The following is an 11758-nucleotide window of genomic DNA, read 5'->3' as shown; positions in this document are numbered from 1 at the left end:
AGTCAAGAGGACTTCGCCTGAATCAACTTTTCACGAATGCTCTTGAACTTCGCTAGACACTCCTTGGACGTTTTGCCATCCACTTCCTTGCCGATTGACTGCCATCGCTCCTTCGCCGGCATAGTGTTGGGGAACTTCTGCAGGGCCTTCACTAAAGACGCCTGCTGCTCCGAGCTCCATCCGTCTTCGTTGTCGGCCACACCGCGTACGTCGAGCGGCGAGTCGATCTTCTTGAGGCAATTCTTGTTCTCTTCAACGAATTGCTGCATCGTGTTCTTGCTCAGTTTGGCAGAAACGGCCTTCAGCGACGAGCCTTCAGACAGCTGCCGAGACTTCTTGATGACGTCTTCGACTGTCTTGGTACGAATCATGTTGGCTACAAGCTTCCATCGGTTGGGGGTGCCACCAGGGAATTTGGAGAAGCCCTTGGCAAGTAGCGCTAGCTCTGCTGGCGTCCACTCGTCGCTGGCCTGCACTCTGCGAGCCTCCAGCTCTTTGCTGCCGCCAACGGCGTGTTTTCGGCGGAACTCCTCAGCCCGTTGACGCTTCTCCTCCTCTAACTGGTTCTTAATCTGGTCGACGCGATCCTTAAGAACGTGGAACACCGTTTCCGCTCCAAGCTTCTCAGTCTGGTTCTCCAGCTCCACAGCGAACTCCAATGCCTCCTCACGGCTAAGGAACCGAAACATGCTTTCCAAGTCCACAGGATGCAGCTCGTCGGCAGTCAAAAATACGCCACGGACAGCTTCAGCGCGCTCAAATAACTTCGCACCCTCCTGCGCCTTTAGGGCAGCTACTTGGCGTTTCTGCCGCTCAGCGTCTAGAGCGCGTTGGCGGGCCTCGGCCTCAGCGCGTTTCTTCTCTTCAACAGCGCGTTTCTCTTTGTGCTGTCTCTCCTCGGCTTCTCGCTGTCTAGTCTCCTTGATAGCACGCAGACGAGCAGCTTCCTCTGCCTTCTGCTTGCGAACGCGCGGGTCCATCTTATGCGCCAGATCGACAAGCTTCCTTACACGCGCGTGCTCTGCTTTCTCATACTTCTGACGAATCGCTTTATTCTCGAGCTCCATCCAGCGTTTCTCCTCGCGGCATTCCGCTTCCGTCAGATCATATTCGTCGTGAATCGAAAAGTCCCTCCACGACTGAAACATCATCCAGAAGTCGTAGAATTTCTTAGTCTCTTCAATCGTGGACTCCTCAGTGCCCAGCGACGGTACCGGCCGATAGACGGAAAACCGCGCATTGGAGTCGAAGAGCGGCCCAAAGATGTCAAAGAAGGTGGAGTCATTGATGGTCTTGACCTTGGGCATCGCTTCATCGAAGGGGAGGTTGGAGTCATACTGCTTCCGGGTGGCTATGTCGGAGAGCCACTCATAAGCGAGCTGGATAGCCAAAAATTTCTGCTTCAGCTCCTCATCCTCGGAACCGTCTTGCTTGTCAGGGTGATACTTCAACGCGAGTCGGCGATAGGCCCTTCTGATGTCGTCCATCGTTGAGGTGGGATCCACCTCCAGAGTCTCGTAGAGCGTTTCTTCTCTGTCAACGACCTCCTTCAATTTGGACGCGCCAATCTGCGCACGCGCCTTATCGCGCGTGCACTTCTCGAAAACATGATCGTCGGACGTAGGAGTCGAGTCGAAACTTCTCTCCTCCACAGACCGCCTACGCTCACCTACAGTCGACAATGCCTTCGCGTGAAAGGCTCGTCCAGCGGGTTCAAGTCGCACACCAGGTACTAGGCTGAAGCCAGACAAGACTTCGGCGGGACCACCGAACGAAAGCGGAAGCGCGAGCATGTCTGGAAAAATCGGAAATTCTCACATGCGTAGTGCTGAATTCCAGTTGAAGCACACTTCAAATCGGTCAGCCTCACGTGTTTCTTGACAAATGGCATGATTAGCATAGCGCTATGTTTAGTCCCCGCGCTGGGGCAAAATCTGGGCATCCATGCAAATGGGGACAACGCCGTCTTTTGGCTCGGAAGCATGGTGGCCATCGACTACCCGTACAGCTGCCGGTGTGACAGTAGCACGTACGAGGCCTGGTTGGCTGAGCATAACCTAGATGTGGGCGGAAATACGACTTGACACAGGCAAAAAACCCTCAGACGTGGGATTTGACAGACAAGACCAAGAGCACAGTCAGTTGCGGGGGAAAGATTAACACTGCTATCTTCAGTGGGGGCAAGATCAAGAGCTATTGCGACACGTACCTGGAAGCGCTCACCCGCCTAAGCGCGGATCACGACTGGTGGCGTTACTAGCACTCCTTTAGGTCCTCCATCACACTATACAGAACTCGAATTGACGTGTCGTCGGGGGACCTGCTGTCGGAGCCTAGCTTATCAAAGAGGTCCCTGAACACAAGCTGCTCCCGCTTGTTTACTGCATTGCTAGAATCCTCTACGTATTCTTTGATCTTCAGTACGAATGTGCTCAGTTCGTCGGTCCTGCTAAAATCGAAACACAGAAGGAACTCTGTGATCGAGTCCGCCAGGAAAGACCGCAACCGTGGATCCACCTTGTCATTGGTGTAGGAATCCCAAAGCGTCACGATGACTGGCGAAATGGCCTTCCTAGGTAGCACCTTTGACACAAGCGCACAGGCAACACACTTGGCCACACAAATGAGCCGCTTTCTGTGCCTCAGTTGCAGCTCCACCAACTTCTCATGCTCCAGATCCACCTCCATTGTCATAATGCTCAGGACCAAGCCCTCAAAAGCCAACTGAAAGGCGGTGAGGAACCGCCGTTTGAAGTTCTGGACCGCTGTTTCGTCCGTTCCAGTGCGGACACCCAACTTGTGAACCAGAGCGAGATACAATGGCACCATCTCATGCTGGTTAAACGCAGCTGATATAAGGAAGTCTAGAAGGAAATCGACGTCGCCGGTGACGACGATAAGGTCCTGGATCTTGTTGTATATGCGAGCTACATTCGTACGAGATAGCTGCGTGACAGGTGAGACGTTGGCCTACTTTGTTGAGGGTCGCCCTGATTTTCTTGTGCCTCAGCTCGTCGTCCATCAGCTTTGGATCGATAATGGCTGGAGGTGCTGATCTCACGGGCCCGGAAACTGGGGAGCGGCCTGCCTGTCTTTGCTTAGGCCTGTCTCTGTTATTGTTTACCCGGGGCTTCTGAGGCTTGGAGGGTTTGTTGCGAGCGAAGGAGTCCTCACGACTCATGCTGTTTCGAGAATTGATCGGACTTTGAGGCCAGGCCGTAGGTTGGGAGTAGGAGCTGTCGGACATGATTGGTGGGCGATTCTTGAACAACTCCTGAGCGTACTCGTCGTCATTTGGTACGGCTCGACGGTACCTCAATAAGGCAACGACACCGAGCTCTGTAAGTTGCGCAGAGTCGCAGGTTTCCACCTTTCCTTGAGGGGAAATTTCAGGGGACAGTTTCACGAGGCCTCCAGGTGACTCGACTACCTTGGGAACCGCCGCTAAGGGTATAACTGGTTCAGGTATGCTCTCCAGACGTACCGGCACCACCTCCGGTGCTGGCACATGCAGTTCAGTCGGCTTAAAAGCTTCAGCCGGCCTAGTAACTTCAGCAGGCTTAGTAACTTCAGCCGGCTTAGTAACTTCAGCCGGCTTAGTAACTTCAGCCAGCTTAGTAGCTTCAGTCGGCTTTGAAGCTTCAGTCGGCTTGGAAGCTTCAGTCGGCTTGGAAGCTTCAGTCGGCTTCGTAGCGTTGGCAGGTACGGTCGACTTAGTAGGTTCGGCAGACCTGGGGACTTCCATCATCGCGGGTCTTTGAAAGTCGTACACGACGTTCGCGATTCGGTAACGATCCAGGCGTTCGCGCTCATCCTTCTCAAGTCGATACAAAGAGGGTTGCATTTTTTCGGGGACCGCAGCCTCCATCGGCAGCGGAGCTACGACCGGCTCCAGGGGAGGATAGAACATCGGAGGAGGGATGGAAACCGCTGGTTGTGGAGGCGGCTGGACCGTTGGTGTAGGGGGATGTCTTTTTTGGCCTCTTCCGCCTGAAAACTCCTTTCCCCCCCGAGTTGGGAACCTCTCACGGTCTCGACCGGAACTGACCTCCTGGTGGCAATCATCTCGCCTGAAGCTCCTGTTAGGGGCTTTCTCTGGCGCAAAGTTCCGGTGTTTCTCAAACTGTTCGCTGCGAGGTTCTTTAGGCCTCTGTGGCCTCTCGCGTTGTTTCTCCTTTCGAGGTACAGGTGTGTCGTCCTTGGCCGCAACAATCGCGGCACCACTCCGCTTCATCCAACAATTCTTAGCGCTCGGTACCGGTGTCTCCACGGAGACATCTCGACTTTCGTCGAAGCTGCTGCCAGGTACAAACTCATTTGCAGATGTGTTCCAGTCGCTGGGATCTGTGGATTTGCCGCCGTGATAAGCAGCGCGCGTAGGCTCAAACGCCAGGGCGTCCGATCTCAGTTCTGTTTCGTCCATATGCGCCTTCATCTTGTCTAGGATTAGCGCAACCTGGAGAGCATAAATGGCGTTTTTAGTGCCAGTTCACATCTGATTTGTTGGTGACTAAAATTCAGCATGACTCTTGAGCAGCTTGACAGCGCTGAACGTTGGTGGATCAGTCTGGTAGAACTCTGTGTCAATCACGCATCAGTTCTCGGGTGTGCTCTTTCCGCAAGAGCTACGGAAAGACGTGTATGAAAAATGGCGTCCGGCCGCATTCATGCTGCTGCTGATCACGACTACGCTATCTGTGGCGCATTTCTGGAGCCAGGAGTACACGACGCCGCTGCTGCTGGTGCCCAACGCCATATGCTGGATGACATTCCTGGCCTCCCCAAACGTGAGCCTCAAGGCGCTGTCACAGCAGACCCGAGTACTCACTGCGATATTGTACTTAGCTTTTTTGGGTATGATCGGTTCTAGCATTTTCCTCATGACCTTAATCTCCCAAGCTGCAGGTCAGCAGTGGGCCGAGCTCTCTCGCCTCTGGCTCACACTGTCTTCGTTGTCAGTACTAGATGTGGTGTCTGCAGTGAGTCAATCAGGGTGGTGAAATCAGATCCTAAATCTCATTGTTGCCAACCGAATCCTCACAAGCCATGACCATTCTGTAGTACAGATCACCGATGACACTGCATCGACCTCGTCCCACGAACAGGCACCGTTCATCCCCTTCCGGGGGCACTTCACTACTGTCGGCGAACCGCCGCTGTCACCACGAACCTACAACTCCAGCGTTGTTTAATTGTGAATTGCTGATGGTGGTGCTCAACAGAATCTCAAATGTGCCTGTAATAAAGAAGCGACGTCGAGAGGAAGACCCAGACCGCAATGTTATGGTGCAATTCACCTGTCCGGATGGGAACCCTGTGGGCCCGACTCTGGATTTGCCGTTATCGACCACCGCGGACCAGTTCGGGGAGCTTCTTCAGGGATTTTTGTCGACTGATGAGAAGCACGACGCCTTCACATTCATGTTGGAGCCCGTTAACTTGGACGGCAAACCTCTTCCGTTAGCTGAGATCACTGGGAGTCTCTTCGATATCTTCAACCATCCCACGTTTCTCGACAAGATCAACACGGAGAACGTTGTGCCCGTAAAGTACTTTCCTCTGGCTAAGTTCAAGATCCGACCGGTGAGTCGCTGCACTGCGGCTCTTGAGGGCCACAAAGAGGCTATCCTTACGGTGGAGTTCTCGCCAGACGGGTCACGGTTGGCCAGCGGCAGCGGGGACACTACCATTCGTTTATGGGATCTGCACACAGAGACTCCTGAGGTGACGCTTACGGGGCACAAGCACTGGGTGTTGAGGGTCCTGTGGTCACCGGACGCTCAGCTACTTGCTTCTGGCGATATGGCTGGGGACGTGAGGATCTGGAGAGTTTCCGAGCGCATTAAGACATCCGCAGCGCCTAAGGGCGCCTCGACTCGCAAGAAAACGCCTCCCGCTGTATGTCCTGTGCCTTTCACACTGCTGAAAGGTCACAAGAAGCCTATCACTGACCTGTGCTGGCAACCACTTCATTTGTGGAAGACATCCGCGAAGCTCGTCACGGCTTGCGGTGATGCGACGGCCGTCATATACGACGCCACGTCTGGTCTGAAAGTATTCACCCTATCCTGCCACACCAAACCAATCACGCAGGTTCGCTGGTCGGGTATTGGGGGCGACGAAGGCACCGTGTTCACTGCCTCGAGAGACACCAGCGTAAAGATGTGGGACGCCAGCACTGGCACGATGATCAAAGAGCTGAAAGGTCATGCTCACTGGGTTAACTCTCTGGCTCTGAACAGCGATTACGTACTAAGAACCGGCTGCTTCGACCACTCAGGCCGTAGAGAATTCACCGGCGAAGACGAAAAGAAAGCTGTCGCGAGAAAACGCTATGAGGATTTTTTGAAGGACGTGGGCATGGAGAGGCTGGCGTCTTGCTCGGATGACAACACTCTGTTCCTCTGGGCACCGCACGCCGACTGCAAGCCAGTGAACCGTATGACGGGTCACCAGCAGACTGTGAACTGCATTCGGTTCTCGCCAGATGGAAAATACATCGCTTCTGCCGCGTTTGACAAGAGCGTCCGCCTGTGGGAAGGCAGAACGGGGAAGTTCATCCACACGCTCAGAGGCCACGTCCAGCGCGTCTACCAGGTGTCGTGGGCGGCGGATTCCCGGCACTTCGTCTCTGCCAGCGCGGACTCAACCGTGAAGCTGTGGAGCGTCCGCGAGAAGAGGCTACTGGAAGACCTCCCTGGTCACGCCGACGAGGTTTACGCCATCGACTGGTCCCCTGACGGGGCTAGAGTGTGCAGCGGGTCGAAGGACCGCATCCTTAAGATATGGCGGCATTAATTTTTTGTTGTGACCGGAAATGTTAAAGAAGTTCGCGAGACGGATCCGTGGTAGACCAGAGTTTCTGGAGCAGGCCTCGATCACTATGGAGGAGGTCCAGACCATAGATTTGCCTGAACCAACGGAGGTTGCGTCTCCCGTGGTTTTTTCCATGTCGTCCAGTGTCATTTCGGAGTCCTCCAGAAAATCTTCGACGTCTTACACAGAAGTAACTCCGCCACCTTCCGCATCAGTAAAACCCGCCCAAATCAGGTGGAGGGCTGACGGTGTAGTGAGTGTTGGGAGCTTCCAACAGAGGTTCGTATTGGCAGCGTGCGTAGCTTAGTGATTGGAGACGAACATCTCTGTCGCTCTCTTGCCAAGGGCTGTTGTGTGGCGGTGGCCTGGCTAGCAGGCGAGGACCCGCTGCAAATCCTTTCCATTTTCGCTGGAGAAGTAGACCACTTCGCGTTGGGGCAGAGAGTGAGCGGAGCTGCAGCCGTCCGTTGGACTGCGGCCTCGCGAGTGTTCCAAGTAGACTTTGATACGACTCTGGTGATACGCCACGCCCCTCCCGACCTTACGGTCGTGTTCGTTACGCTTGTCTTCATTCCAGACTTCGACATCTCTATGGCGATCGAGCGGTACAGGTGCCCCGATGAGAACACCTACACCTGGTGGCGTCGTTTGTCGGCTACCAATGACTATCGGTTTGAGGGTTCTCGTGTGAAAGTGTCCAGAGGACCGTGTATCGGCCGGTTCCAGCTGTTTCCACTGTACACTGCTTGTGTCGTTCCGGAGGGTCCGCCACCAGGGATGGCTTACGATGTGAATTTCACAGAGCAGCGGCTGCATGCGGCAATCACCCCACGACCCCTGCTCGAGCACGATGTACTAAGGTTGGTGCTAGACTCGCACTGCCGAGGGCTGCGCCCATGTGACTCGCCTGCTGTTCTGTTGCTGGAGATGGACGAGCAAAGCGAGAACTTGGGCCAGCGTAGCACGGCAGACCTGGCCTTGGGTGTGGTAAGGCTGCGTCAGGAGGTCAAACCCGCGCTGACTGCGGCCTTCCCCAATCTGACGAGACTTACGCTGGCCAAGGGCGTACGCTGCTACGTTATGGACGTGCGCGGGATGCAGGACGCTCCAGGTGGGAAGCTCGAACTGGCTTTTTTCTGGTCCAGCGAAGCCGTCGCCTTCGACGTCGAAGATGGTGTCCTTCCATTGCCCCCGTTTCGGCCACAGGAATGGGACAGCAGAGTTATAGAGGCTCGCGGCTCTGTCGTGCCGCAGGCTGGAGCCAGTTGCGGATTCAAATCAGCAGTGGCCGTTTCTGACGAACGAGAAGTGCTGTTGTTCCCTGCGACCCTCCCATCCCTCCACCTCGCGATGTTTGTGGACGGCAATCCTGTTGGCGTCTCCAGTGCAGCTCTCGATCTCTTGTGTGTTTGGGACGGCACTCCTGACGGATTTCTCAATTACCAGCTGCCGTTGAGAGCCGTTCCAGCCGAGGTCTCTCGAGCCTGGGACGGCTATCTGCGAGGGCTTCCCACCGAAGTGCCCATAACCAGCGCTCTGAACAAACTGGATAGGCTGTCTTGCGTAGAGTTATCTGCGGCAGAGCAAGTCGGTTCAGTGAATTTGTTCCTGTCACCAGTACCCGCACACGGGGTATTCGCTGCTCCTCAAGCTTACCGGGAGGCCATTCGGCACTTCTGCAACTCGGGGCCCCAATACTCGAGGCGCCACATGGAAGGGCCGCTGTATGGGGATCGAAGACCGTTCCACACGATGCCTACACATCTCATGATGCCCCCGAACCTTTACCCCGGGTTGGCAGAGCTAGAAGTCGCGTGTGCAGGCCGAAATCCCCTGTTGCAGCCGTATTCTCGTGCAGATCTGCTGGCCAGGACCAGAGACAACCCCGCTCCTGGGCAGCCTGTTGTGGCAACGCCGAGAGGCGCGCTCTCCTCGGGCTCTTCCGTACCATCAGACGCGCTGGAGCCGCTTACTTTCGAGCGTATATCCGAATCTGAAACGGCCTCCGACATGTCTTCCGAGGAGGCGGTGCAACTCGTCGATCCGCTGCGCTGTCTTGCTGTGGGTGAGGGTTTGCAGGCAGCCCGAGCTGGCGAGGAGACGACGTTCGTCGTCCACGTACGCACCACAAACGATGAGGCAGTTCGACGGCCGGACCCCCCTCCCTCATTGAAGTTCGAAGGAGACGTCAATTATTCATACGAAGCCATAGACAAGGCGGACGGCACCGTTCGAGTGACTTATGTCGTTTCCAAGTCAGGTTCCTACCGCATGCACGTGCTGATGGCAGCGGAATCGATAGCTGGCAGCCCGTTTGATGTCATCGTAAGCGCCGCTCTTGCCGATTCGGCAATGTTCTCGATAGACGCTCCTGGAGGCGTTCTGGACGGATGCGTGCAGGCCTCAGGTACGCCTTCCGCCATCGAGTACGGAGCGCTGGTTGGGCTAGTGTTTGGCGAGTCGTCCATCGCCCTAGACAGAGACGTTTCAGCGCCGCTTCTTGCGAAGTGTTTGAAAGTCGTCGAGATACCGAATACGACGAATCGCTTCTCGTTGGAAGCTTGTGACATCTACGGCAACAAAGTTCAAGTTACTGGCTGTCCGCTTAAGGTGACGGCAACTGGTCTTGTCCGCCTCGTCGACGTCGTTGACAACGAACAGGGCTCCTTCGACATAACCTACAGGGTGCCGATCAACACTCTGCAGCTGGCAATGATGCGAGACCCCAAAAAGGCCGAGACGCTTCGCCAACTGTGGTTAGCAAGACGAATGCAGCATAAAGCTCTGTGGTTGGCGTCGGAAACGGCGGCTGATGCTGAAGGAGAGGTCCTGCCAGACGAGCCTGCGTGGTGCCGCCCGTTGACCTGTAGCAAGGAAGGCATCGGAACACTTGACTGCTACTACGGGGAAGCGCGTCTGGGCTGTACTCCGATTACCGTGGTGCTGTCGAACCTCTTGGAGCTGGAGCCGTACCTCAAAGCGGCGAGGCGTGTTTGGGAGGCGGAGCCACCAGTTCTCGGTCCCCCTCCTACCGTACCTGACATCAACGAAGCCATTCGGACGTTGGAGGAGTTGCTGCATAGCGGCCAGCCCTTTGATCGAGAAGCCGTCTGGAGCCTCGTATGTCACGTGAAACACGACATCACCAATCTGGCAGAGCACTCGGAAGCGCGGGTCGTGACCCAAATTGATGCGCTGAGTCGGACAATTGAAACTATGCGGTGAGCGGCGGAGGAGAGATACACGCAGGGCGATGGAGCGTCAGGAACGCGTGAGTTGCGTCGTGCGTGCGAAGATGGTTGCTGAGCGAGTAGCTGAGGAATCGCCCAGCTCATCCGAATCCTCCACTTTTAAAAAATGGGGACGGACGCGAAGTCCGCCTAAGGTTTCTTCCAGCAAAACAAGCCGGCCAAGAGTCACGAACCAGAGCTCGAGCAGCGGCACGCCAGCTTTGCAGGAGTTGTTTGACAAACTGGAACGCGGCAGATTCGACAACATTGACGATTATCTCGATCTCAATGCGAAGATTTCAGCGCAGCTCCACCAGTGGAACCAGGAAGTGGCAGCCCAGCAGCACGACATTGCCGGCGAGATGATGCTTTACCAGCTGGAGATGCGATGGCTGGAGCACCGGACAGCCTGGCAGGTGAACCGCGTCTCACAGGCTCGGGCTGACGTTGACGAATTTCGTCAGGAGCTTGACGCTCTTGAGAACTCACTTGAGGACAGAGTCGTCGCGGAGTATGTCCCAGACCCTCCAACGAGGACTAAGAAGGTGCAGACCGAGGACGCGTTGACTTTGGCCCCTTCTAGCCTCTTCGCGCCCATCGTCAAGGGCCGCCTTACAGGCGCGACGTACGAAAGCGAGAGACAGCGCGCTAGCCCCCTGCTCACCGCCATCCGACAGCAAGTCGAGAGACACTTCGAAACAGTCACGTACCGAGACGTCCAGGACTACCAGGGCCTTCTGAAGTCAGCGCCGCGCATCCGTCTTCTGCTGGAACGGATAAGGAACCACCTCACTGGCGTGGATGTGCCCCAGTTGATTACTGCGACGTCCTTTCGCGGGTTCGTGTCGTCTCTGCACCTGGATCCTGTGCTGTTCTGGGACTTGCGATCAGACTCCTTCTTGGTCCAGCTGTTCACCAAATTTTCAGCGCGACGTCACGGCATAGCTGGAATCTCTCCGCACTTCTTCCTGCCGTTCCTACGGGAACTCGCTTACCTCAATATGGTTTGTAGCCTCGTCAGACTGGCGCTGAGCAGTCGCCTGCGCTTGTCGACGGACTACATGGCATGTGCTCGGGACCTTCGCGTTGGGTATGTTCCCGGCCGAATCGTCGCCTTCCGTCATTTCCTACAGAATTGCTTGCTGCCCTGGTACGATGCGGAGAGCGATGGCCACAGCGAGCTTCCCAAAAGTTTTCGCGTCCTGCCGGAGCCAGATCTCTACCGGGCCACCCTTCCAACCTGGATTCGCGATGCTGCCTTCCCTATCAGCGCCTCCGATGTACTGCAAAATCTCATGCGACTCGCATTCGACACACTCGAAATCGACTCGTGCGATGAGCAGTTCGAAGCCCTCTGCGCTGAGCAGCGCCGACAACCGCAGAAGGCGGATCCTCCTCCTTTGCTGCCATCAACGCTTTTCTCATGGATTGCAGTGGGTACTGCCGCTGTGAATTGATGCAGGTAGCATTTCCCCAGTTGGAGCGGCTGCAGGAGCGGCTGACAGACCTAATGAAGTCCACCAGCCCTGTTGTTGACGCAGCTGGCTTGGCCCATCTTCTGAAATGGCTTCACGTCAATGAAATTGTGCGTGACTTTCCGCTGACCCAGGTGGAAGATCACGACTCGCTTCTTAGACACGTCGAAGCGGTTCTAATATCCGCCCAAGGCCAGCAGATCTGTTTCTGACGAACCTATAATTATCGAAACGATA

The 11758-nt window shown here is 55.6% G+C and overlaps 6 protein-coding genes across 8 annotated transcripts; 4 read left to right on the top strand and 2 right to left on the bottom strand.

Moving 5' to 3' along the window:
• Positions 1-2: 2 nt before the first annotated feature.
• KVP18_002963 (uncharacterized protein) lies at positions 3-1793 on the bottom strand (the record flags this gene model as incomplete). Its single annotated transcript, XM_067954304.1, has 1 exon — positions 3-1793. The coding sequence occupies one exon, from the start codon at positions 1791-1793 to the stop codon at positions 3-5; it is 1791 nt and encodes a 596-aa protein (XP_067807044.1).
• A 96-nt stretch (positions 1794-1889) lies between these two features.
• On the top strand, positions 1890-2084 carry KVP18_002977 (uncharacterized protein; the record flags this gene model as incomplete). The annotated part of the gene is made up of 1 exon (XM_067954337.1): positions 1890-2084. The coding sequence occupies one exon, from the start codon at positions 1890-1892 to the stop codon at positions 2082-2084; it is 195 nt and encodes a 64-aa protein (XP_067807075.1).
• Positions 2085-2256: 172 nt separating this feature from the next.
• Positions 2257-4435, bottom strand: KVP18_002957 (uncharacterized protein; the record flags this gene model as incomplete). Its single annotated transcript, XM_067954296.1, has 2 exons — positions 2257-2946; positions 2975-4435. The coding sequence occupies 2 exons, from the start codon at positions 4433-4435 to the stop codon at positions 2257-2259; spliced, it is 2151 nt and encodes a 716-aa protein (XP_067807038.1).
• Positions 4436-4667: 232 nt separating this feature from the next.
• On the top strand, positions 4668-5000 carry KVP18_002973 (uncharacterized protein; the record flags this gene model as incomplete). Its single annotated transcript, XM_067954329.1, has 1 exon — positions 4668-5000. The coding sequence occupies one exon, from the start codon at positions 4668-4670 to the stop codon at positions 4998-5000; it is 333 nt and encodes a 110-aa protein (XP_067807067.1).
• Positions 5001-5205: 205 nt separating this feature from the next.
• On the top strand, positions 5206-6798 carry KVP18_002960 (uncharacterized protein; the record flags this gene model as incomplete). Its single annotated transcript, XM_067954301.1, has 1 exon — positions 5206-6798. One exon carries the CDS (start codon positions 5206-5208, stop codon positions 6796-6798), a length of 1593 nt encoding a protein of 530 aa, XP_067807041.1.
• A 19-nt stretch (positions 6799-6817) lies between these two features.
• Positions 6818-11733, top strand: KVP18_002971 (uncharacterized protein; the record flags this gene model as incomplete). Of its 3 annotated transcripts, XM_067954324.1 has the most annotated exons (4): positions 6818-7069; positions 7096-10037; positions 10066-11479; positions 11509-11733. In XM_067954324.1, 4 exons carry the CDS (start codon positions 6818-6820, stop codon positions 11731-11733), a joined length of 4833 nt encoding a protein of 1610 aa, XP_067807062.1. The 3 variants fall into 3 exon arrangements, with proteins under 3 accessions (XP_067807062.1, XP_067807063.1, XP_067807061.1); XM_067954325.1 differs by lacking the exons at positions 6818-7069; positions 10066-11479; positions 11509-11733 and having other exon boundaries at positions 7408-10041; XM_067954323.1 differs by lacking the exons at positions 6818-7069; positions 7096-10037; positions 11509-11733 and having other exon boundaries at positions 10070-11503.
• Positions 11734-11758: the final 25 nt, after the last annotated feature.

Source organism: the organism of the source record quoted next (genome assembly GCF_019968955.1).
Source record: "MAG: Porospora cf. gigantea A chromosome Unknown PgA_NODE_65_length_48163_cov_334.912, whole genome shotgun sequence".
Classification (NCBI taxonomy): domain Eukaryota; phylum Apicomplexa; class Conoidasida; order Eugregarinorida; family Porosporidae; genus Porospora; species Porospora cf. gigantea A.
This window is presented reverse-complemented; position numbering and strand designations above follow the sequence as displayed.